Source organism: Polistes dominula, unplaced genomic scaffold, assembly GCF_049000335.1.
Source record: "Polistes dominula isolate Pdom_NZ unplaced genomic scaffold, Pdom_raw_medaka contig_373, whole genome shotgun sequence".
Taxonomy (NCBI): domain Eukaryota; kingdom Metazoa; phylum Arthropoda; class Insecta; order Hymenoptera; family Vespidae; genus Polistes; species Polistes dominula.
In genome coordinates, this window is record NW_028300899.1 from 1,300,378 (window position 1) to 1,327,096 (window position 26,719).

Here is a 26,719-nt window from a genome sequence, read left to right on the forward strand (position 1 = left end):
ATCACGAAATGTAAGAAGTAAAAGAAGAAGAAGAAGAAAAATCCTCGAAAAATCGTGAAATAGAAATTTGGTTCGAGAGATGATTCTGTATGAACGGAATATACAGTAAAAAAAAAAAAAAAAAATAACTTGACCGTAGTCGGAAGAGGGGTGCAGGTGGGGCTTTTATTATGAAGAAGAGAAAAAGGAAAATATCAAAATCGAAGTTTTATCCTCGTAAGCATTTTTCTAACATGTTTGTGTAAGACCAATAAAGAAAAGTGTATCCTCCGATCCATCATTCACGTTTGGATTACACACGTGGGAGGGATCGGAGAATGGAGAGGAGAAGGAGGAGGAGAAGGAGGAGGAGGAAAAAGAAGGCAGGGTGTATTGGGCAAGGGATTTTAGATTGTGGGTTGTAGGTTGTGTGTAATTCCAGCGAGAAATTGACCACCATATTTAACCATCCTTGTACTTTATATGATATACTTCACTTCTTTTGCGTCTAATTTTTATTTGCATCTACACAGCTTACGTACTTACACACATATGTATATATACATGTAAATACATACATAGGGAGGTAATATATAGTATAAGAGAGAGAAAGAGAGAGAGAGAGAGTATGGTGGTACGTATTGACGAACCGATAAAACGAGAATAAGATTTTATTCTTGATTTTTTTCTTTTTCTTCTTCTTCTTCTTTTTCTCTCTCTTCTTTCAATACTTCCTTTTTCCTTTGGAAAAAGAATTTTCTAGAAGAAAAGTAGTATGGAATATGTTATCAATTCGAGATATATGTGGAATCGCAGAAATGTATCAAATATCACTCGTTTGAATTTTACGAAATGAACTTTGCTTCTAGAAAAATTGCATCCTCGAAATATTTCTTTGAATATCTCAGGGAAAATCTTATTTTTTATCATATTTCTTTATTCGATAAAAAAAATATAATAATAATAATAATATTACGTACGATTTTATCATATTCCTTTTTCTTTGATTCATTTAAAAATAATTCTCGTAAGTGGATAAAATATATTTTGTTGTGGTTAGAACATAAAAAAGGAAAAAAAAATAATAAGAAATATTATATTTAATTTCTATCTGATTTATTCGCGTTGACAAAATTTAATTCATTCGTTTTCTCTCTCTCTCTCTCTCTCTCTCTCTTTCTCTCTTTGTTATTTATTTACAAATAATTCCTGTCAGTGGACACAAAATAAATGTTTGATAAAATATATATTAAAGTTATAATCATTTTTTTCTACTAAAATTGTAATATCTTTTTTCATTACATTATTGTCATAATACTGTAATTGTTATAAATGAATAATATATATATATATATATTATTGATTTTGTTGATTTATTAATATTGAATTAATATTGCATCAACCCCCAACCAGAGTGGCAAGATTATTAGCGATTAAAAAAAAAAAAGGTTTACCAGTTTATTAAACATTATGCTATATTTAACTGTCCATTAATTGCCAAATTATTGTTCATTACAGAAATATTTATATTTTATAAAAAATCTTAAAAATGGGGATTGTGACTGGTGGTTGCACGAAAACAAAAAAAAAAGAAAAACCAATAAGAGACTATTACTTATTTCATTGGATTATTTCCTATACATACAAAATAGCAATTATTATGTCATTGTTCCATACAGTCCACCATAAAACCGCAAGTGGTGTACGTAAAATTTCAAAATTTCCAAATGAGGATCGTGACAGCTAATGGGTTAAACTATTAAATAAATGACATGGTTTATAAAATATTTCTTACGAATAAGAACAATTTTATCCTTTTTTTTTTTTTGGTTTCTTATAATACTTCAGAAAAATAATTCTTATAATAAATCATGATTAATAAATAATCATTTGATCTGTAATCCAGTTGTTTGTTTCTTCTTCTTGTAGTTGTTGTTGTTTTTGTTGTTTTGTTGCAGAAAGCGCGTGCGAAGATGAGGAGCATATCGCCAGGGGCGGAAGGACCCCTGGTGAAAACGATTTCGATGAAGATGCTGGCGATGGAACTAACACTTGTACAATGTTCCCACTAAGAATGGCGACTAACACGTCAAGGATTCAACTATCTGGCACGGGAGTTCCTGGCTTCCTCAGGAGTGCAGGCCAACAACATGTCAACTTCGATCCTGAGGCACCCCCATTGTCACCCCTAGAACAGACTACAAGTCTACTCGAGAGACCTGACGCTGATAAGAAAGTTAAGGTTAGTCTTGTAATTTTTATTTAATTTTTTGTTTTTTTTTTTTTATTACTTTTTCTAGTTTTCTATCGAATAATACACTTTCGTCAAAATATTGCCAATTTGTTCTAACACATTTTATATCTCGGTTTTTTTTTTTTTAAATAGGAATGTGTAGGCTTTTCGTTTAATATTTTTGAATTTAATTTAATTTAAAAAAAAAACAAACAAATTATAGATTATGAAAAATGTGTGAAATAAGAAAAGAAAGTAAAATAATTAAATAATAATAATAGAAAACCGATAACACACAAATGTTCTATCTTCATTCTATTTAAAATACAAATTAGTTAATGTAATAGATGACGTTAAAAAAAAAATAGGACTAACGTTAAAAAAAACTAAAATGGTAAAAATATTGTCGTATATTCTTTTGACGTTATTTAGAAAAGAGACCTACTTTAGGGATAAAATATATAATTAAAAATGCACATATTTGATGAAAACATTTGAATAAGTTTGTTAGGAGTAGTTTTAACGGTATTATGAAAAGTTACCACTCGTGTTAAAACTGTTACCAGTTTCTACTTAAAATTAATTGAATACTTTTCATCAACTTCGTTTAATAGTTATTTTTAAGTAGACGATATAAATAATTCACGCGGGTTTTAAACCATTGTGAATTCCGTTGAAAATCATACGAAAAACAAACAAGAGAGAAACTATCCAATTGGGTTTTTCTCTTTTTTGAAGATAAGATAATGAATAGTAGCGTAAAATCTTTTTTTTTTTTTTTCTAGAACTCGAATGGATAATACATTTTCAAATTATCTATGAAAAACTTCGAATAGAAATAGAAATAAATAAAGAAATAAAAAGTAAAGATAAGAAGAGAACATTTATGCAATTTTTAACAAGATCTTACACAATCAGTTCATTTCCCAGATTTTAACGATTTTTTTTTTTCCTTCTCTCAATTTCCAATATTATTTTCCAATGAACTTTTCTCATCTTCCAAATACGAAAATAAAAAAAATAAAAAAAAGAAGAAACTTTACGTCTCTCCTAATATTTCAACCATCGGAATTACTTGCGGAGAGAATACTGGGAATAAAAAAAAAAAAAAGGGTCAAAGAAAAAGAGGATGGGGAAGAGGTGGAAGAGGAGGGAGGAGGAAGCTTTTGATTCGTTTAAATGCAAGCAGCGAACAAACAGCTTTCGAGGCTTGGTCGTCGATGTAACGAAATAGGTAATCGCTAGTTTAGGATAACGATGTTACAACGTCAATCCAATTTTACGAAACTTGTGAATAAATCGAGTTGGTTCATCCACATTTTATCATCTTTTTTTGAAATCACTATTTTCTCTCTTTCTCTTTCTCTTTCTCTTCTTTTATTTATCCTTTTCTCTGACTTTCTTTATATTTTCTGAGTTTTCATTGAATTTGTCAAATCACAAACACGTAGAAAATCGTATCGTTAAAAAATACCTATCGTTCATTCGAATAATCGATACCGCTGGATCGAAAGTCGCAAAAGAGAATGTATCTCCGTATCAACACAACGTATAATAATACCTATGTATTGGTATGTATAGTATATATATATATGTGTGTAGATACGAATCGTGTGTATAGGTGTAGATGGTGGACATACGACATTGGAAATGTTGTCAGCATGTTATTAATTACCACGATACGTTTGTACGAAATTAATTAATTATTCTGTATTTATACGTCGCTTGTTTTCACGCTTCTCATATATAGATTATATACACATTTATATACACACATATATATTTATATATGTATACATATACAAGAGCGTTTAAATGAAATGATATTACGATAGGAAAATCCGTGAGTATTTATACTTTATCGTTAATAATAGCAAAACTGTCATATATATATATATATATATATATATATATATATATATATATATATATATATATTTTTTTTTACAATTTAATTAGTAACGTCTACATTCATTACACGAATTTCATTAATTCGTCATGTATAATAACAGATCGATTATTTTGTTAAGAATCATGTGTTAACATTAATATGTATTATTTTTTTTTAGATTGGACAGAGTCTAATGGTTTCTTCGTATATTCGAATGATTGATATATTTACGATCGCATAATTTTCATAATATTAATCTAAACTCATAAGATTTGTGCGAGTATTTAAAGACTTACGTATCACACATAGAGTAATTAAAAAAATATATTCAGTTAAATTATTATTGCGTCTTGAAAATAAATAAATGGAAAAAAAAAACAAACTCGTTGGATTTGACTAATTTTATTCTAAAAATACAATTGCTAATATTTATGAAAATGATGTAATTTAGATTGGAATAATAATTAATTAATTAAAGTGTTTTCGATATGGAAAATTTTGACGAAAGGTGTACATTGATGTAATTGACCAATGAAAGTCGATAAAAATGTGTATTACAATGACAATATTATGGTTTTATTAGGTCGAATCATAAATAACTTTCATTTTTTATGAGACAATGGTGTTTCTGTCACTAATAAGTGCAGGCCACTTTTCATGGAGCTTTTTTTTTGTACTCTTTGTATCCGTTGGACGTGTATCTATTGAATTTTGCTTCAATATTACCTTTAAAAGGTTCGTCAAAGTTGGAAAGATGTCCTGCACTCGGTTCGTCTTTTAAGATCGTATCTTCAGAACGAAATTTTACAAAACCAATTTCTGACTGCTCTATCAATTATCAATTGTGCACCGTATACACTGTATATTTTTGTAGCTGCCACTTTAGTGCTATTGCTATTGTTTCAATTCTTAAAGCCTTACATGGTCCACTATGCACTTTTTACTATTCATTTCAGAAGACACATTCATTGATTACATAAAAACAAAAGTTGATAAGAAGACTAAACTGAATCCTCCTCATCTATACAGTGATATCAAAAATTCGTTTGTTTTGGTGACTTATAGTAGATAAATACGAAAAATAGATTCTACATAGACGAATTCCATCATAAATGAATCAAATCAAATCGCATATATATATTTGTTTCAATAAAAAAATTGCAAACAACTTTTTTTTACTCGATTCTTGTGTCCGATGTATAAAATATGTGTAAGAAAAAATATTGATTGAACTTTTTTCAAAAATACGCGTGTCAATATTTACGAATTTATTTTTCATAATACGTTCGATGTAAAATTGAACGAAAAGAATAGAAAAAAAAGAAAAAAATCCTTGTTTACAAGCTTAGCGTAAGATTTCGAAAGCTTTTTCTGATATATGTCAGTTGGGGTATATGTGTATGTGTATCTATACACGTGTTATGTATACATGATAGCTGACAAAGCTTTTACTTTTATTACGTCGTAAAGTGTCAGATGAGGTGACTCTTCTTCTTCCACTAAGAAAGGAACAATTTAGAAGGGCTGTTAGATGAAGATAATCCTAAAAATGAAGAGCAACGAAATATTTTTTAAACTTTTCGTCATCTACAGAAAGATTGTTCCTTTTTTTTTTTTCAGATTTTTTTTTCTAACATTTGAACTACAATTTTCGTCCTTTTCTATATCAACACTACTCTTTTCTTTTTTTTTACCTCTCTTTTTCTCACCTTGTGTTTTTTTTTCTACTATTTATCTTTAAAAAAAAAAAAAATGACGATACGCATCTGTACGTTTTAATATATTCGAACTTTACATTACGAAACGTTAGGTATATATATATATATATATATATTCAAAGAAGAACACGTAAAATCTATTTAAGGTCTCGAAGTTTTTCAAATTCCCTGGGACATGCGCTCTTTCATCTTTTAGTGCATCGTAAATGTCAATCGAATATGGAACTCGCAATTCCATTGGTTTATACAATTTTACGATAGATAGGAATTTTTTTTTTTTTGTTTTTTTTTTTATATATAAGAAAGCAATTATCTTGGACTCGTATGAATATTCAATTTTATTATTTTTTTTTTTAAATCTAATGAATATTTTCGTATTCTCGTTTTTGATGAAAAAACGTTAGCAATTAAAATACGTTCAAAGAGAGATGATTTTTTCTTTCCTTGTTTTTTTTCTTTTCTTTTCTTTTCTTTTCTTTAAATTATCCTTTTTCATTTTAAAGAAGAAAGGAAGAATAATAAAAATGAAAAAAAAAAAAAAGAAATTATATTACGGCTGGAGATTAACAAAGGTTCGAAGGGTGGAATAAAATAAGGGTAAAACATGTAACGAGAGTAAGAGCATTGGTAAGAGGAAGAAAAGAAGGAAGGAAGATTACGAGTACCTTAAAGTTGTAGTAGGGGTTGTTCAATTGGATATATATATATATGTATATATGTATATGTACGTGTGAGGACACGATTAGCCCTCTTGGTTTTAAGAAGACGATGTACTATGTCGAAGGCTGACACTGATAACGAGTGTTTACTTGGGCACTCCCTAATTGTCGAATGGTCACACCCTCGACAAACACTGTTCATCATTCTTCGTAGGTTTCTCCTTCCTTTCGTTTCATAAAGAGAGAGAGAGACTGATATTTATATATATATATATAGAAACAGAGTGTGTATGTGTGTATGTGTTTGTGTATGTATACGTCATTTAATATAATAACATAATAATATAATATATATATTGTATATATTAGATTGTTCAGATTGTAATTTCGTTTTCTTCAATACTAAATGTAATACAATATCAAAGAAAATGAGCTCACAGTTAAAATCAATGACATTTTAAACAATCGTGAATGAACAAATTTAAATAAATTCGATTTCTCGATTGGCATTTTTTTAATTTTGATTTATCAAAATGATTTTTCTTTTTCTTCTCTTTTTATAGAAATTCTTATTGTTAGACCATAGTTTCATGTTTAAAATTTGTTTTCTTTTTTTGTTTTTTTTTTTTTTTTGGATCAAACCTAATTTAAATATATTCATATTTGTTTAAAATGAAAATGTAGAAAATCAAAGGAAGAAAATAAAAAAAGGTTATTAAATTTCTGCACGCGCAAGATTGTATTAATTTTAATTGGTAAAATTGAATGATTCAAATCTGAAAAATCGCGAATTTCCTTTATCTTGAATAATTGTTCAATCTTATTATATTGATTAAAATCATTACAATATTCTTACGAAAGATTAATTATTTTTCATAAATGAGAATTTCAAATTGAACATTCTCGTAGATGAAACGTTTCCTATTGGTTTTATTCTTTATATAGTTGAAGAATTATTCTTAGTCTTAAATATTTCGACCGATAGGAATTCTTCTTGTGAAAAATAAATGGTCGATTGTAATAAAGATAAGAAGAAGGTATGATTGCTGACTACTCTTACAATTAAAAAAGGGAGAGAGAGAGAGAGAGAGAGAGCACGCTGAATCCGGATTCTTTTCATTTTACGATTCACAAAATGGAAAAGGGTAAAAGAGGGAGAAGGTGGTAGGGTTTGGATGGTAGGAGGAAAGGGTTTAGGGAGAAGGTAACGAGAGGAGGTCGACCGGTCAAACAATGGAAAGCTATTCCACCTATTAATTTCTACGTCCCACTACCGTTGGCCTTGCTTTATTTCTCTCTCTCTCTCTCTCTCTCACACACACACACACTCTCATTTTGATTATCCATCTGTCTATCTCTCATGCACGTGGATTTTCATTCCTCATTTTCATCCCTCCCTGATCGTTGGATCGCCTACGAGAATCGAGAATATAACGAGAGACAGAGAACCCAAGTGGATTTCTCGAATTCCGTAATTCTGATCAAGTTCGATTCTCGAAGATGCAGCTGCTAGATTAATATCGAACGGTCTGTTTAATTTTGCAAATGCTTCAGAACCATTCGTGCTTTCTTATTATCTGTTAATATTATTTCATTAATTTTATTATCATATATATATATACTATGATGTTTCGGCCACACGTTGCTATAGCTTTGTTATAAAATATTAATTTAATATAATTCTAAGCTGTCTAATAAATTCTAACAACACACAAAATAATACCACAATTAGAATGGAATACATAAAATAATAATATAGGAAAAAAAAATAGATAAATGTATACCCTCGAACATGTTTTCTCTCGCTTTTTTAAGTTACTCATATAGTCATGATAAGATCATAATGTTCAAACATACTTGGATAAAAGTGTCGGTTCGTATATACAATGGGTCTGACTCTTGAGAACCTTTACATGATACGTGGGGAAAATTTTCGTCCGAGCCGGAAGTTGTGCACCCTACCATGTCTCTTGCTTGTACGAAGTCTCAAAGTGCATTCATCATCTCCGAAAACCTCTTTCCATCTTTCCTTCCCTCTTTCTCTCTCTCTCTTTCTCTCTTTCGTTCCTATTATCGAGAAACCGGTAGACGATCAATAACGTTCACCACACGTTTCTAACTTTGTAAAAGTCTTCCTATAGTCGAATGAAAAATCATGATTACTTACTTACTTACACATTCCTCTCTGTTACCAAAATAATAAAAAAAAAAAAAAAATAAATAAATAAAGAAAAATTAAAGAAACAAAAGAAAAGAAAAGTGGAAGAAGAAGAGAAGAAGAAAACGTTGAACATATACTTAAATATATTTTACTTCTCGTTGGTATGGCAAGGAAAGACAAATATTTAGATTGCCAACCGTCTTCTCTCTTGACCCAGGTTTAAAGCTCTCTAGAGCTTTAATAAATACGATTTAAATCGAAGTTCTCGTCGTGTAAACGCCCTACGTTTTTCGCACGTTTTCATGCATTTTATCCTAGTTTGGCGTGGCACATTTGGGGGTGGTGTAGGCTCGTCGTATATTATACACCATTTGTAATCATTTTTCATTTGCAAACCGGAAACGTATAGCCTATATTCTCTCTCTCTCTCTCTGTCTCTCTCTGAACTACGGTCGAATTAAAGTCTACGGAAATAGCATTTAATTGCTTTACTTCTAGTGAAATAAAATAAAAAAAAGAGACAAAGCGAAAAAAAGAGACCGAGAGAGTGGGAGAGAGAGAGAGAAAACTAAGGATACCATTATTTTTTATTTCATTTCAAGTTTCTAACAAACTCTCGAACGACTCTTCTCGGTTTTAATTACTTTTTTCGAGTCATTGAAAAATCTTTAGTTTATTTTCTTGTTGGCAATGATATAAAACTTAAATAAGACGAACAGAAATGTTGAGAATTTTGTCGATTCTTTCAAATATTTTATTCTTTTTTTTTATTCTAATTTTTATTATATTAATATATTTATTATTAAACATGTGCATTATTTATTATAAAATTTTTTTATTATAATATTACAAATATTATTATATTTTTCATTAAATATATTTGTAAATAAGAGACAACATATTTATGTTATATTCCAACTATTAGAAATTCAAGATCTTGGCTTAGGAATTTCCACTTTAGGAGAGATAGAAACCTGAATGAATTAATTCGTAAAGACGAGAACTATCTGAGCATACCTTATCCAGTTTATCTACAGAGAGAAAGAGAGAGAGAGAGAGAAACATATAACAAGAACGACACATGAAGTGTTTTCCTAGAGAGGGCAACAATATGTATGTAAGATACGACCCTTTGAATATTCCCACGAGTAATTGCAAATATTCAGTGTAGTGACATGAGAAGAAAACAAAGTGTATGTATGCCATTGTATTAGAAAATAGTTATATTCTCAAGAGTTAGATAATAGTACGTATAAGTGTGAAAAGCAATAAAGAAATGATAATGTCAGAACTTAATAGAATATATCGTTGTGTGCTTTTAATCCTCTGTTATAAAATTATATATAATAAATAATATATTAAATAATTTAAATTATACATTATATTATACTAGGGGTGCCCCACCACGCGTTGCTGTGACTCACAATCAGTCCGATACACACGTCTTTAAGTCAACGAATTATCTTATACCGCCATCTGTTACCGTATCTGATTATAAATTGAGATATAAACAATCCTATCTTTCAAATTGAATGAAACTGCACACAGTGTACAAAATTTGATTAAAATCGGTTCAATAGTTTAGGTGTCCATTGCGAACAAACAACGTGACACGTAATTTATATATACATTAAGATTATTGGATTGTTCGAAAAAGTAATTTCATTTTTCTTGTGTGAAAATGAAAACAATGTTCGTTTCTAAGTTAAAACCTAGGCCTTTTGAATGAACATAAACAGTTGAATTTGATAAATTGAATTTCTCACCTGTCTCACGTGTTGTTATTTGCCACTTAGCATCAATTTCAAAAAAAAAAAAGAAGAAGAAGAAAGTGGCAAGGACGTTTTTCATGGTGGTATATGAAAATAAAAAAAAAATGTCTTACTTCTATATGAATGCGTCATTTCTTTCTGTTCATTTCAGAGGCACAGCATTCACGGAATGATGGAGGAGGAAAACGTGGTCAGACCTCACCAGGAAATGACGACTCTTACTATGCAAGAGAAAAAATATTTGCTTGCAGTTGAACGCGGTGATGTGGCTTCCGTAAGAAGGCAAGTACGAAATTTCTTCAGCACCGAATAACAACCTAACAATTCTGTTCTCTAACAACCAGCGTGGTTTCTTTTTTTTTTTTCTTTTCTACACAATTTTTTTCTCTTTTACTCGTCGTCGTTGGTAGTAGTATTGTTTGGTCGTTTTATAATATATATATATATATATATTTTTTTTTGGTTTTTTGGTCAGAGAAAAATTTGTCAAGTCCTTTTCAAATCCACTCGTAGCCTTTTCTCAAGCGTAATTATGGTTACGTGAAGCAACACACACGCCCAACGTGAAATCTCTTAAATATAACGTACTTATATTTACCAACATAGTACTGTACTATATATCATATACGTTCTAGGACTACTGATTATAATTTACCGCTTTCGGTAAATTATTCTGTCACGTAACATCGTCTCCAGAGACCACCACACTACTACCACCATCACAGTCACCACGGACGACCAATTTACATAGTCCGATTTTCCACTATCTTCCACTGGTCGGTCGGCCCAATGAAATACGTTTTCGAATTGCGAGCCGAATCGTTTTTTCTTTTTTTTTGGTCATTTTTTAATGGAACGTTTAAAAAAAAAGAAAAAAAAAGAAAAATCTAAAAAACTAAAAAAACAAACCAAAACGGTTAGTAATCGAACATTTTATTCGCGACCAATGGGTAAAGCAATTTAATCATCCTTCGCGTTACTAATTAAATTATTATTTTTTTTTTATTATATATATATATATATATACATATTTGTAAATGTTAATATATTCAATTATTATTGTTCTGTTTTATTTTCTACGAGTCAGATGATTGGTCATATTAAAATACATAGAAACAAAAAAAGCCAATTATTGAACATGATATCATCTAGAATTAAAATGTCAAAAGAAATGTTTATCATTCCACAAGTTACGAATGAATTTGTAAAATTTCTTTTTTTTTTTTTGTTAAATCTTATTCTTTATAGATTTTCCTTGTATACATGCACATATCGGTTTTTTTTTTCCTATTTTTCTTTTTTTTCCTCTGTTCTCTTCTTCATCTCGTACAAGAGGACAGTTCAACAAATGATCGTTCGTTCGTTCATTCCCCTTTACAGTTTTTCCCCTTTATCTCACATATACATTTTCGATTTAACTTAGTATACGTGTAATACGAATTACATGGATACTACCCCAATACACTCTTGCGTATCTCGCCCCGTGAAATTAAGGATTCGATTGTTCCCTCGTTATCTCTATTTGTGAACATGCTCGCGTGCTCCTCGTGTACACTTATATACACAAGAGCGTTGACACGTTCACAAGAGGACCAGAATCTTTCTCTTATACACACATACTCTGTGTGTGTCTCTCTTTCTCTCTTTGTATTCTGTCAACCGTATAATCCGTTGAAACGATCCACCATAAAAAAAAAAAAAAGAAAATAAAAAGAAAAAAAAGCAAATATCATTGACGGATATTATCCTCATTTATTTATTTTTTTTTTTTTTTTTTGCGGCATCCTATTATTCTTTTTAATAATTCAAATTAATAAGAGTCTCTTGGTCGGGGTTAAAGATTAATGTCAAGATCGATTTATCTCCCTCTCGTTTCATCTTTATGTCTTTTTCTTTTTCTTTTTCTTTTCATTTTTCTTCTTCTTCTTCTTCTTCATTCATCATCATCATCATCATCATCATTTTTTTCCTTTCTTTTTAATTTTTCTTTCTTCTTCTTCTTCTTCTTTTTTCTTTTTTTTTAATCTTCATTTCTCTTGTTACGAGCATAAAAGCAAAAGGCTCTAAAAGTAATTAGCCTCCGAAGCGTTTTCCACATTTTCTCGTCTTCGAACCCCTTCGCCACGTTGAAGAATAAAATCAAGTGTCACGTGGCTCGCCACCATTTCGTCGTTGGCTACGACAGGGGAACATTAATTATTCTTGGGACAAGGTCGAAATGAAAAGTTCGTCGTTTCAGATGCTTTCAATAATCATTTACGGCCTTACCGTTCGTCTTAAGGCAATTAGTGACTGATTAAACTGCATAATTAGGCTTTCCTCCTATAATCCACGCAATTTCATTTTCGAAAGAGAAACAGATAGAAAGATATAACTATTTAGAACACCTGCAACGGGAATGAGAAATCTTTTAACAATTTAACGAGAAGAAATTTTCAATAATATTCATTTTCGTTACAATCGTAAGAAGAGAAGACAAAAAAAATGAAACAGAACATATTCTAGATAAGTATTGAAAGAAAATTTTGAATAATCATAAAAATTTGATCTAACGACGTAATGAACCTTTTTCATTCTTTATATTAGAATGAATTAAAAGTTTACGTACGTTTTTTAAATTAATTAATTTTCCCTTTTTTTTTCAGTAAATTTTTCATTTCATCAGTTAAATACAAAATTACCATTCACTATAAAAATTTGAAATTTCAATAAAATGTAATAAAAATATTATTTGGTGGTATTGTTCCCTTTTATATTACCAATACGACTTCTATGATGTATTTTATTTAGATTTATTTAGATTTATTTTTATTTATAAGATGTGTCTACCGTTTGCTCGAAAAAAAAATGGAAAACACAAGAAAACAAGGTTTTTGGTTGTACGACCTATGAAATCGCACTTTGCATAGTACCCTGCACATTTTGAAACATCATCACACATACATAGCTTGAAAATTTTCTAAACTATTTTTCTGATTTTTCTTCGTTTATTCTTGCTATCTTTAATTTGTCCTGCGTTCGACGTGTATACACGTCAATTGCTTGTTTTTATAATTCCACACCCTGTGGTGATCTTTTCAAACTAAATTTCACAGTCAATTAGTTAAATCATTAAAAATTTTGTAAAGTAAATTTTACAAAAAAAAAAATACGATAAAATTATGCAGTTTCAAAGTAAATGCCATTTGATTAAAAAAAAAAAAAAAAAACCATTTGATTCATCATAATATTGATTATAATATAATTGAATCAAATGATATATAAATTATTATACATTATTTATAATATTATATAATAATATTTTTCTATAATAATTTTTTTCTAATATCTTTTTAAATAATATTACATAATAATTTTTATATAATAATACATTTATATTATTATATATTATGATATAATTAATAATTCAAAATAAATGAATATAATTGATCGTTTTATTCTTTAATAATTATACATTTTTATTTTAACTTTTTTTAATAATAATACTATTTATTGTTAAAGAATGCTTCAAAGTGCACACGAGACAGAATTGAACATCAACTGCGTGGATCCTTTAGGAAGATCAGCTCTATTGATGGCAATTGACAATGAAAATCTGGAAATGGTTGAATGGTTGATAGAGCACAAAGTTGACACGAAGGATGCCTTGCTTCATGCAATTTCGGAGGAATTTGTCGAAGCTGTCGAAGTTCTTCTTGATCATGAAGAAACTTATCATAAAGACGGTGATCCTCATGTACGTATCGATTTATTTATTATATAGAATTTTATTTTATTTCTCTCTCTCTCTCTCTCTCTCTCTCTCTCTTTCTCTTTCTCTCATACTCAATTCTTTCTCATTCTTTCTCTATCTCTTAATTTGTCTGTATGTTATTTCGACAAAAGAAAAAAAAAAAAAAAGGGAAAAGTTAAGCACTTTTAAAGCACTCTCGAAACTACAAATCACATTGGCTTGTTGAGTATTGGTTGTTAAAAGTCAAGTAATAAAAGTTCAACCGACTAAACTTTTAACACATTTTTTCACCAATCGTGTTTGCACATCTAAACAACACCATGTAATTATTAAAGTTTTTGCTTTTACAAGTTTTTATTATATTATATTATATTATTATTATTATTATTATTATGTTTTTTTCTTTTATTATTATCATTAAGTTTGATATACAATTTTTTTCATTTTGAATAAATTGCCAATTGTTCATTATTCATTTATTATTACATTGTGTGTACAAATTTTTACGATAATATAATATTTATATTATTAAATAGCGTATACCCCCCCCCAAAAAAAAGAAAAAAATTATTGAAATTACCAATAATCCCCAAAATTATGAATATTATCAAATTTTGTATAAAATATTTGTATATTTTTTCGTATAAAAGAAAGAAAATATTCTTTTACGATATTGTATACGTAGCTTATTGGAAAACACGTATTTTATGTTCCTTCGAACGACATCGTTTTTTGGGCTATCGAATAAATCGAAAAAATCCAAAAAGAGAAAAACAGAGAAAGACAAAGAGAAAGAAAAAGAAGAGAGACAGAGAGAGAGAGAGAGAGAGAGAGAGAAAGATATATGTGAAAATGATTACAGTCACGTACGAGGGGGTAATGAGGGAGAGCACGTGCGAAACTTTCTCTCTCTCTATCTCTCTCTCTCTCTCTCTATCTTTTTCTCTCTCTCTCTCTCTCTCTGTCTATCTCTCTCTTTCCCTTGTGCTTTTTTGGGGATCCGTGCTTCATAGGTTTATTCGATCCACGTGCATGGTATACTGATTAACTTATCTTTCAATCGAAACTAGAATTTCGTTTGTTTCTATCATCCTCTTTCTCTCTTTCTCTCTTTCTCTCTCTCTCTCTCTCTCTCTCTCTGTTTCTCCTTCTTTCTCTTTCTCTTTCTCTTTCTCTTTCTCTCTTTATTTTTTTTTAATCTTTATTTTTCGTCTTTTATCTATTATTGTAAGAACATAGAATAAATGAATGATTGAAAGAAACGTTCAAGTGATTTAAATGTAAAAGTCTGTTGAATTAAATAATCTGTCTTCTTCGTGCAATTCGAAGATACCTTAAGAGATAGATAGATAAATAGATAGATAGATAGATAAAAATAGAAAGGAGGAGGGAGTAGGAAGAAAAATATAAAAAAAAAGAAATTATAAAAGAAACTCGGTAAATTCTGGTTGAAAGTTTAATCGGCTTTAACGAGGAATCGGCTTACGTAGAAGTTCGTGAATGATACCCCCTCCCCTCCCCTCCCCTCCCTACCCCCTATTTAGAAAAGGATGAGATTTCAGAATTAGAAACGAATTCATTATGTCTCCGAAAATTGGATGGTTACGATGAAAGCTATATTCCTCGTTTGGTATCGTCTAATTAATACGATTTATCCTATTACCGATTTTATTCACCTTTTTATAATTTTCTTATCCTTTTTTCTCTATTTGATTATTAGAGATATTGAAAATAAAACTAAGCTTTGATATTTTATTCTATTTTATTTTTTTATTTTATTTTATTTTATTTTATTTTATTTTATTTTATTTTATTTTATTTTGCCTCCTTTTGAAGGGATATTTTCTATTTTTTGTTTTTTGTTTTTTTTTTTTGATTTATTTATTTTTTCCAAATATTTAATATAGAAATCTTTTGTCAAGTGATTTGAAATTAATTCAGTGTATTATTTATTTTTTATTTTTTATTTTTTTTTTGTTTGATTTGTAGATATTTTAATTGGAAAAGGTTTGGGATTGTGTTGTGCGAATGATGGTTTTGACATACCGCGATGTTTCTGATTGTTTTTAAAAATTTGGAAAACATGTTATGGTACGACAAAAATTCTATTGAAATAAATTGTTGAAAAAATAAAAAACATCGAATAAATTATGTATTTTTGATCAAAGTTTCATTGTAGTTTTAATTATTTCAAGCATTCGTTAAAATGACAATAATCGATCAAAATTGGGAATATTATTCAACGAGAGAACATACATTTTATTTGATATTTTTCAAAATTTTTAACAAACAAAAAAAAACAATTACGTTTTTTATCGAATTTATTAAATGTAAAAATTGGATTTCACATTTATAAAAATATTACAGTCATTGCATGAGAGTACGTTTTACGTTAATTTAATTCAATACTAAATTGTAAAAATAACAATCTGAAAAAAAAATAATTCTTTACGAAAGAGTTTATTAAATAGTACAAATTTAAATTCAACCTTAAAAATAGTAAAAAAAAAAAAAGCTAAATTAAAAATACATTTTATCGCGAGATGACATTACAATGTTTAATAGTGTTTGATCAAATCAATTAATGTAACAATTTGTTTCACATTTATATGAATGTTATATTTATTACAAAAGAGTTTATTAAATAGTACAAAATTAAATTCAACCTTAAAAATAGTAAAAAAAAAAAAGCAACATTAAAAATACTTTATATCAAGATGACATTGTACCGGTAGTGTTCAAAAAGGATGAAAGAAAAATCCCCGTAATAATTTGAATATACGTTTCGTCACTTTCACGAATGATTAGTTATCTAGGTTTTAATTCAGATCACGAAGTTGGATTTATTCTAACGAAAATAACATTATAATGTGCCTGGCAGAGCTGGGAAGCTCTACCGCCGGATACCGCAACGTTCACGCCGGATATCACACCGTTGATCCTCTCCGCTCACAGAGACAACTACGAGATCATCAAGATCCTTTTAGATCGTGGATCAACTCTACCAATGCCACACGACGTTCGTTGTGGGTGAGTTGTCCTATTTTCTTGATTTTTTTTTCTTCTTTTATATTACCTTTTGAAATTAAACTAAAAGATAGATAAAACATTCGGACAACCGAACCACCAACCAAATGAAAAGCAAAAAAATCAATTTCGAACTGTATTACTTTTTCCAATGATAAAGTAAGCTCAACGAAACAAAAAATAAAAAATAAATATAATGTCATTGATTTAGATGTGACGAATGTGTGACGTCCAGACTGGAGGATTCCCTGAGGCACTCGAGGAGTCGAATAAATGCCTACCGTGCCCTAGCATCACCCTCTTTGATAGCATTGTCCTCCAAGGATCCTATTCTGACGGCCTTTGAACTCTCCTGGGAATTACGTCGACTCTCTTTTCTCGAGCACGAGTTCAAGTGCGAATATCAGGTGAGGATAATGGATAGGAATAACGAACAAGAGGAATTGTTAGAGATACAAAGTAACAAAAAAAAAAAAAAAGAAAAAAAAAGAAAAAAATAACATCACCTTTGACAACTTCCATTTTTCCCTCCGTACCACAGCTTTTATTCCTTTTATTTTTATTCCTATCGAGAAATAGAGAGAAGAAAGAGAGACAAATATTTCATGTTCGCTTTTATGATTTGATTGGGGGAAAAAAGAAAATAACTCACAAAAAATGCTGCATGCTTTTGTCAATGTTGTTTTACATAATAATATGTTGTGTGTTGTTGCATATATATATATATATCACAGTTTATATAAATATAAAGTATACGATGTGTAAATATCACGTATGTATACATACGTCAAGCATTAAAGGTGAGTTTATTTTATAGTGAAAGAATTAATTGTAGGACCAAATGTTGAAAGGACATTTGTTTGTTTGTTTGTTTGTTTTTTTTTATTCCCTTGAGTGCCACGAGCGGATCCTTATTTTTATTTATCACCCTGTGTATACGACGCGTTAAATTAAAATGGCCAATTAACAATGTCACATGTACGCGTGGCAAATGTTAACGAATATAATTTCATTTACATTTTAATTTTTTTTTATTTCCTTTTCTATATATATATATATATTTATTCGAGACTCACAAAGTTGTTCTGTAAACATTTAATTTCTTTTTTGTTTTGTTTAGATACCTACATTTGAAAATTCGTTAGAGTTGATCGAATTAATTAAAAAAAAAAAAAAAGAAAAATGGAAAAGTCGATATATCGTAAAAATATCGAATCAATTTATAATTTTTCATGTCAATTTATATGACGAGTAACAAAAGAATAATATACAACACAACTACACAGTCAAGGACGACTCGATACTTACTTCTTGTTTTTTTTTTTATCTTCTTCTTCTTCTTTTTCTTTCATCTTAAATCCAAGTTTTCTTGTCGAGGTCAAGCGTCACCGCACGTGCTATGAAATTGCACCTACCTCTCTCTTCCTCTCTCTCTCTCTCTCTCTCTTTCTTTCTTTCTTTCTTTCATTCTTTCTCTCTTTCTTTCTTATTCTTAAGTGGCGGAAGTTTAAGAGCTCGCCACGAGCCGGCAACTTTTGATTTATAGAAGCATAAATCAAGTACCACGAGTAGAATAACCCAGCAGGAGGCTGCCGTCGAAAAGTGAAGTGCTTTATAGTTTCCATACTTTGCTGTTTCTTTTCGTTCACACATACACACACACACACATCCACATATGCATACACGTGTACAAATTCATCGATCCTCTCTTCGAACTTTTATGCATACCTTTTTAAAGATCATGTCATTCTGTAATCCTTTTCTATACAACAAGTAATAGAAAAAGAAAAAAACACACAGAAATTAGAAAGACATTCACGCACGTGTGCAATAATACACGTGAAAAAAAAGAATAAGAAACAAAAGTATAATAAAAAGAATAAGAAGAAGAAAAAGAAGGAATAAATAGGTGGTGTTGATTAAGAAAGTACAAACTGACCTATAAACCCGCGAAGGGGGAAATAACAAACGTGTAAATGTGCTTGCGACACAATGATGAAGAGAAAGGACGTGTTTACTGGAGCAGCAAATCGCGAGACTCGAGCAACGGCACATCGTATAAACGCACACATACACGAACACACTTTTCCGATACTTAGGCATTTTCTTTCTCTCTTTCATTGTGTTTTCTACGATAAAGTTTCTTTTTCTATTTCTTACATTCTCTTTCATTGTTTCTTTCTTCTACTCGTAACACAACACTCCGATACGTTTAATATTCTTCTTGTATATAAACATATATATATATGTGTGTGTGTGTGTATCTGTCGATGTATTTATTACCACTGACTCAATTTTTCATCAAAGGATCTTTATTCTGAGTTTATTAAACATTTACGGAATCCTATTTTTCGTATCGTTCTATCGTTTCTTCCTCCCCCCCCCCCACGCTTTCCTCCCCTCCCTTCCTCTTTTATCTTTCTTTGTTTAACGTAAATTATCTTTGTAATCACACTCTTTGCTCACTTATTTCAACCAGTCAATGTTATTTATCTTATCCTAGAACTTTCTCACAATGACGTTAATGAAATTCACATTATTTTTCTTCTCTCCTAGAATGTTTCTTAAAGAATGAAACTACTTTCTCGTTTATACTTCAAAAGAGATAAGACAGAAATAACAACGTTCGCGATCTTTCGTAATGTAACGATCGATAAATATTTCAATTCATTATTAAACGAGAAAACGTGTCTATTTAATTATTGAAAATAATGTCATTGTGTAGGTTTTGCTTGTTGGTGACTTAACCTTAAAATGAAATTGATCAAGGTGAGACAGTAGAATTATTTCTTTTAATCTATTGTCGAGTAATTCTTAACGACGGGAATAAATTCTTAGCTCGAAATTGGATAGGATAGGTTAACGTAGGTGGTTTTTTTTTTGGGGGGAGGGTGGAGAAAGAGGGTTGGTTTGTGGGTTAAAAGAAGTAAAGAAGTCGATGGGGAGAAACCACATTTATGTATATATATATATATATCACCTTGGTAATACGTATTCCTTTTTCGAGAACTAGCTAAGAAGACCCAAAGGCACATTCATCTGTGAGCTTTTAATTTTATCGTCCTTTCGCCATTCTATTTGCATTCCATCCGTCTTCCTCTCTCGGTAACTTTCTTCCATTTTCCTTCGTTACTTTGATAAGTAGAGAAAAAAAGAAAAAAAAAAAACAAGTAGAAAAACGAAATTACATTTCTTATTTTATTTTTTTTCTTTCTTTCTTTCTTTCTTTTCTTTTTTTTTTTTTTTATAAATTTTTTACATATCTTCTTGTATGTATGTGTGAATATTTAAGAATGAATTGAAAAGTTTTAAATCTGACATAGAATTGATTTATTTCTACGATTACGTTTTTATCAATTTTTTTTTTTTGAGACTCAGAAACTTTCAACCCACCTACTCATAGTATTTATTTATTGTTATATTTATAATTTGTAAGTATTATATATTAGTTCAACATTATTTTATATCTGTGTATGATAATTCAAAAGTTTTGAATCCGACACATAGAAATAATGTTTCAATTGAGACAACAAATTTCTCAATTTCACCCTCATATATTATATAACATTTATATATATATATACATATCTACTATATACTTATTTAATATTATTGTAATTAATTATTATCTTATTTTAATAATTATTATTTATATTTTACGAAAACATAATTTCTACTTATTTTCCACTAGAGAAATAATATGTTCCAAAATCAAACAACAACGTTTCATATTTCGGCATATAAGAAAATTGTTTTCGTTGCATAATAACTCGATCTCGACGAATCGATCAACATTTAAGTAGTAGTTCGATTTGAAATTTTCGAGAAAATTCGACGCGAGATAATTGAAGGAGAACATTATCAAGTTTTTTCAAGTTAAATTTCTCGTGAAAATTAATAATGATTCGTGTGTACCTGAAGTATGGTGGGTATATTACTTTCATGGGGCATACCATCTTGTTTGGATGTTAATACCTTGTTAAAAGTTCTAATCACCGAGATCATATTCGTAAGTCTCTCCTCCCCTTTCCACCCCTCACTTCTTCTCTCTCTCTCTCTCTCTCTTTCTCTCTTTCTTTCTCTCTCTTTTTTTCTCATACGCGTCGACAAATATTTGGCCACGTTCGAAATATCGCTTTGATGTTGTAAACGTTAGCATTGGCAAACTGCCCGAAAATATGTCGAAGGTGTATAGGAGCATGAACTGTTATGAGAACACACCCTATATGCTAGGTGCACATAGTTTTATTGCTTAGATCGGGAAAATTAGATGCGCTACTTTCAACGTCAAACTTTGCCGTATTCATTTTTTTTTTTTTCTAATAACTCGACTCGTGAAATTTCCAAGCCAAAATTAACATATATGTATGATGTTTGTGTATGTGACTGTATGTGTATATAAATTATGTATACACGTATGTAGATCAACGAAGTATTCTGCAAAGTTTCTCTTTCCTCTAAGTACACATATATACATGCATAAATATACAATAAATAAGTGTATTCAATTATTAACGTATATCTAAATATTCTGTATTAATTAAGTATAATCATGTAAAGTATATAATAGTAATAAAAAAATAAAAAAAAATAAAAAAATAAAACAGAAAGATTGATGGAAAAATCGTAAAGGAAGACAAACGTTTGACCGATTTTCTCAGTCGATTTGTCAATGATTAGCATTTGAATAGATTATATGAATCGTTGACTATAAATACACACATACACTCACACGTATACATTTATATATATATATATATATATATATACACAACGTTACATAATAAGAAAGATCTTGGAATTAGTAAAATTTCTGCTTGAACTAGCAATGTTTTGTCCTGAGTCTTTTCTCAGGATGACACGTCGACGATTAGGCAAGCAGACTGGTAGAAACGGTTTCGTTATATTCTCAAGCACGTGATCGAAATTCGATCATCTGCCAATTCGTAAGAGAATCGGTAAAACGATTATTGAATCGTACCAGAACTTCTCCTGGATATTGCGGTTAGTTTGAAAGTTCGCTACATTTCCTATTGCTTTCGAATAGAAACTACAAAAGCGAATATGTATAAATGTATTTGTACGTATGTATCTATATAAGTATATACATGGATATAAAGTTTGGATTCTCGATAAAAAAAAAGGAATTTTTATTATTAAGAAAAAATATAAAAGTTTATTCGAAAAAAAAAAATTGTTTCCATGTTTAAGTTGATAAACTCGTCAATTCATCTACGTATATATTGTATTTGTATTATTATATAATATTGTATGTGTATATATGCTGGTAATTAGGACAATTGTTTTTTGGTTATCAATTATTTATTTTTATATACAAATATATATTTTAAAATTATATTTATATTATATACTATTAGTACAATCAAAAGATTCAAAATGATAATTTTATCTATACAAATATGATACTCTTAATTTTTGTTATACACGTTTTATCCTTTCTGGGTGGGATTTGGGAATTGCTGCAATGAACTTTCGATTTCCTCACTAATTAATAATAATAATAATGTTTTATCCTTTGTATTAATTCTGAAGCTGTTGACTTAGAATGGTTATTATTAAATAAATAAATAAATAAAAATATATATATATATATATTACATTATATTATATTAAAAATTTATGTTTTATTTAATATATAGAATTTATCGCGCGTGTTGAATTAAATATAATATATAAATAATAATAAAATTGAGAGACGGTAAAAAAAAAAAAAGAAAAAAATAGTAAAATAACATGATTCTTGACAGGAACTCAGAAGACAATGTCAAGATTTCGCAACGGCTTTGCTGGACCATACGAGAAGTTCCTACGAATTGGAAGTACTTCTGAATCATGATCCAAAAGGACCAGCGTTCGAGCACGGCGAAAGAATGCATTTGAATCGTTTGAAATTGGCCATAAAACTTCGACAAAAGAAGGTAATTCTTTTTAATTCTCCCCTTTCTCTTTTTTAATTGACTCATTATTTCTCCTAACTCTCTCCACCCCCCCAATCCCCCCACCCACTCACCCCCGACCCCACTTTCTTTCTTTTTCTTTTGTGTCGATTCATTAAATACCTGTGATCGATGAAGAGAGAGAGAGAGAAAAAGAAAGAGAAAGAAAAAAAAATTATCCCAGGTAGAATAACAAACAAGGTATTATTAATTATGCTAATTGGTGCTTCGATGTTACGTGTTTCAAAAAAAAAAAAAAAAAAACAAAGAAAGAGAAAGAGAAAGAAAACACTGTTATACATACCCCTTCGAACAATTTGCCCGTTTTGCTTCGGAACCTTTCCAGTTCGTGGCGCATCCAAACGTTCAACAACTACTCGCATCGATTTGGTACGAGGGCCTTCCCGGTTTTCGTAGGAAAAACATGCTTCTTCAAGCTATGGAAATCGTCAGGATCGGCTTACTCTTTCCACTATTCAGCGTGGCATACATCATAGCACCTCACAGCACCATTGGTCAAACTATGAGGAAACCATTCATCAAGTTCATCTGTCACTCGGCATCATACTTCACTTTTCTATGTACGTATTATAAACGTTCAAAACGTTTTCTCTGTTTTTTTTTCTTTTCTTTTTTTTTTTTCTTATCTTTTTATATCCGTTATCCTTTCAACAGAAGAAGTGTGGACTTTTTTAAAGCTCACACTTCTTTACGTATATATATATATAATAATATAGTATAAACTCTATCTTATTATCATAAAATACACGTCGTTTGGAAGAAAAGAATTTGTTTATATAGTCAGTCCTCTTCTTCCAACCCTACACGTGATGAAATTTAATAATGTTTAGTTTTTACATTGTTTTTTATTTTGTTTAATATTCTTCGTGATTTATCGTATCTTTCAAACAATAATACCGATCTCGATGAAAGATAGATATTTCATCATTTTTTTTTTTTTACTATCTTATTTTTTTCTTCCTTTTTTTTTTTTTTAAAGTAAACTTTCTGTTCTCTCTCTCTCTTTCTCTGGCTGTCTCTCTGTCCCTCTCTCTCTCTCTCTCTTTCTCTTTTTTCTCATCGAATTTTCAAAATGTTTTTATTACAACTTGCTAATAATACTTACGTTTCTTTTTGTTGTGAGAGTTATCGGATTAACGACGTTCCTATTATCGTTTACGTATTCGAGCTTTGTAATTCGTTTTGACGATAGAACGAAGAAGGAAGAGAGAAAGAGAGAAAAAGAGATAGAGAGAAGGAGAGAGAGAGAGACAGACAGACAAAAAAAAAAAAGGTCGAAAATGTTTGATCTAACGACGTGCTTGAAAACTAAAATACGACTTTTGTTAAGAAAATGAACTCGGAACTCACCACGATATGTGGATCCGAATTGTTGTTAACTTTTCAACGAATTTTCCTTCGACATAAGTTCCATTTTGTAAACAGGAAACTCTGTTTATTTCTTTGTTCGCAGTTATGTTAATTCTAGCCAGTCAAAGGATAGAAAGTGTGATCGGTAATTGGATGGGACATAGTGTTATTGATAATGATACGGCACCAACTAAAAGAGGTGCTGCACCGAGCATCGTTGAGTGGTAAAAATTTTCTTTCTTCGATTTTCTATTTTCTTTCTTTCTCTTTCTCTTTTTTTTTTTTTCTTTGGTCGATCAAAAGTAAATTTAAGTTTAAAATAAACGTTTTATTCGAATTTTTGTCCTTTGGTTATTTTCGTTAATAATATTCGATTAATTTCTTGATATAAAATGGATGAGTATTATTTTTAATATAATTTGTTTTGGTTTCTTTTTTTTTTTTTGTTTCTTATTAAATTAAATAAAGGACAAAATAAATCTACGAAAAAAATTTAATTTTAACGATCACGCGTGAAAAGAAAAAAATGTAACGACAAAATTTGCTTCTTTTTTTGTTTTTTTTTTTTTTAAATATTAATCTTAATAATATCATTTGGTATGATGAACTTTAAAGCAAACGAAACTACGGACAAGCTTACATTTTGCCAATGAAAAGGTTAATATTTATACAATTATTTTTTTTTCTTTTTTTTTTTTTTTTTTTTAATTCCAATTAAAATTCCATTACATACAAAAATGTATTTAAACACGTTCGTTCAAATTGAGAACTTGCTTACTGTATAATATGCTTTGTATTATATGTCATTGAAACGTAAAATAATTTTTCAATGTAATAACAATATTATAATAATGATATTATAACAAATAAACCCTACAATTATCCTACACCTGATATTCTGCATTCGTCTCATTCTCTCGCAACTTAGTTTTTCGAAAATTTCACTTCTAACACGTGTGATCTCTGCCCACATGATATTTTCTTTTCATTTTCGAGATAAATTTAAATTACGTAAAATCATTATCATCGTTCGATTGATTTTAGGTTCATATTAGCATGGGTCTCCGGATTAATTTGGTCAGAGGTTAAACAACTTTGGGACGTCGGTTTGAAGGAATACGCTAACGATATGTGGAACGTGATCGATTTTGTGACGAACTCTTTGTATGTTGCCACGGTGGCACTTAGAGTCGTCGCGTATTACAGGGTACAAAAAGAAAATGAAGCCCAGGAACCAGGTTTTCAAGTAGAATTACAACGAGAACAGTGGGACACCTGGGATCCAATGCTAATATCTGAAGGCTTATTTTCAGCCGCCAACATTTTTAGGTAATTTATTATTGTACAAGTAATGATTTAATATTTAACGAGTTATCATATTATACCACATATTTGTGGTGATATAGATGTTGATTGATAAAAAACAATATGTTTAATGCATTTGTATTTATTTATTCTTCCTTGCAGTTCTTTAAAACTCGTCTACATATTTTCTGTAAATCCCCATCTCGGTCCACTTCAAGTTTCTTTATCAAGAATGGTCATGGATATCATGAAATTCTTCTTTCTCTACGTCTTAGTATTGTTTGCTTTTTCTTGCGGTGAGTATGAAACATATGCCAATTCTTTTCAAGAAACGTCGAAAGATATCGGTTATAATATATGTAGATACATTACTTACTTTGTACACTCACACCCACACACACACGCATAAATGTATATCGCGTTGTATTGGGAACTGACCACTTTAATCGCAAAGTTTGGTGACCGAAAAAGAAATCAATATGCATTCCATAACAATCAAAGAGTTAAATATCTCAATTAAAGATAACGTCAATTCATTCAAATAAATATAATTACCGATTGTAACCAAACGAATATAATAATTCTTTTCTTGAGCACAATAATCAACTATGTTTTTAAAGACTCCTGGGTCCTCAGGTCAGTTCCCAATTATACTCATACATTTTTTGTTCAAAATTGTCTCTTTCTATTCGTTTTATTCGAATAGGTTTGAATCAACTTTTATGGTATTATGCCGATATGGAAAAAAAAAGATGTCCATCAGCGATGCCGCATTCATTAAACGCAAACGTAACCACAGATTCAAACGCTTGTGTAGTTTGGCGACGATTCGCCAAGTACGTATTAAACAATATTCATTTAAATGAAAGATTTTAAGTACTATTTCATTAATTAAGAACTTGGAAAATGCTGG

General features: G+C 29.6%; 1 protein-coding gene across 5 annotated transcripts in view; it reads left to right on the forward strand.

The window, feature by feature from the left end:
• Window positions 1-26,719, forward strand: part of Trpgamma (Transient receptor potential cation channel gamma) — a 68,265-nt gene that overhangs the window by 36,010 nt on the left and 5,536 nt on the right. For all 5 annotated transcript variants that reach the window (XM_089177993.1, XM_089177994.1, XM_089177996.1 and 2 more), the window contains exons 3-13: window positions 1,938-2,221; window positions 10,565-10,695; window positions 13,915-14,149; window positions 17,028-17,176; window positions 17,385-17,580; window positions 22,942-23,112; window positions 23,477-23,711; window positions 24,605-24,725; window positions 25,546-25,830; window positions 25,969-26,102; window positions 26,513-26,642. In XM_089177993.1, coding sequence (XP_089034119.1) covers window positions 1,938-2,221; window positions 10,565-10,695; window positions 13,915-14,149; window positions 17,028-17,176; window positions 17,385-17,580; window positions 22,942-23,112; window positions 23,477-23,711; window positions 24,605-24,725; window positions 25,546-25,830; window positions 25,969-26,102; window positions 26,513-26,642 — 2,071 coding nt within the window. The remainder of the gene's footprint in view (window positions 1-1,937; window positions 2,222-10,564; window positions 10,696-13,914; window positions 14,150-17,027; window positions 17,177-17,384; window positions 17,581-22,941; window positions 23,113-23,476; window positions 23,712-24,604; window positions 24,726-25,545; window positions 25,831-25,968; window positions 26,103-26,512; window positions 26,643-26,719) is intronic.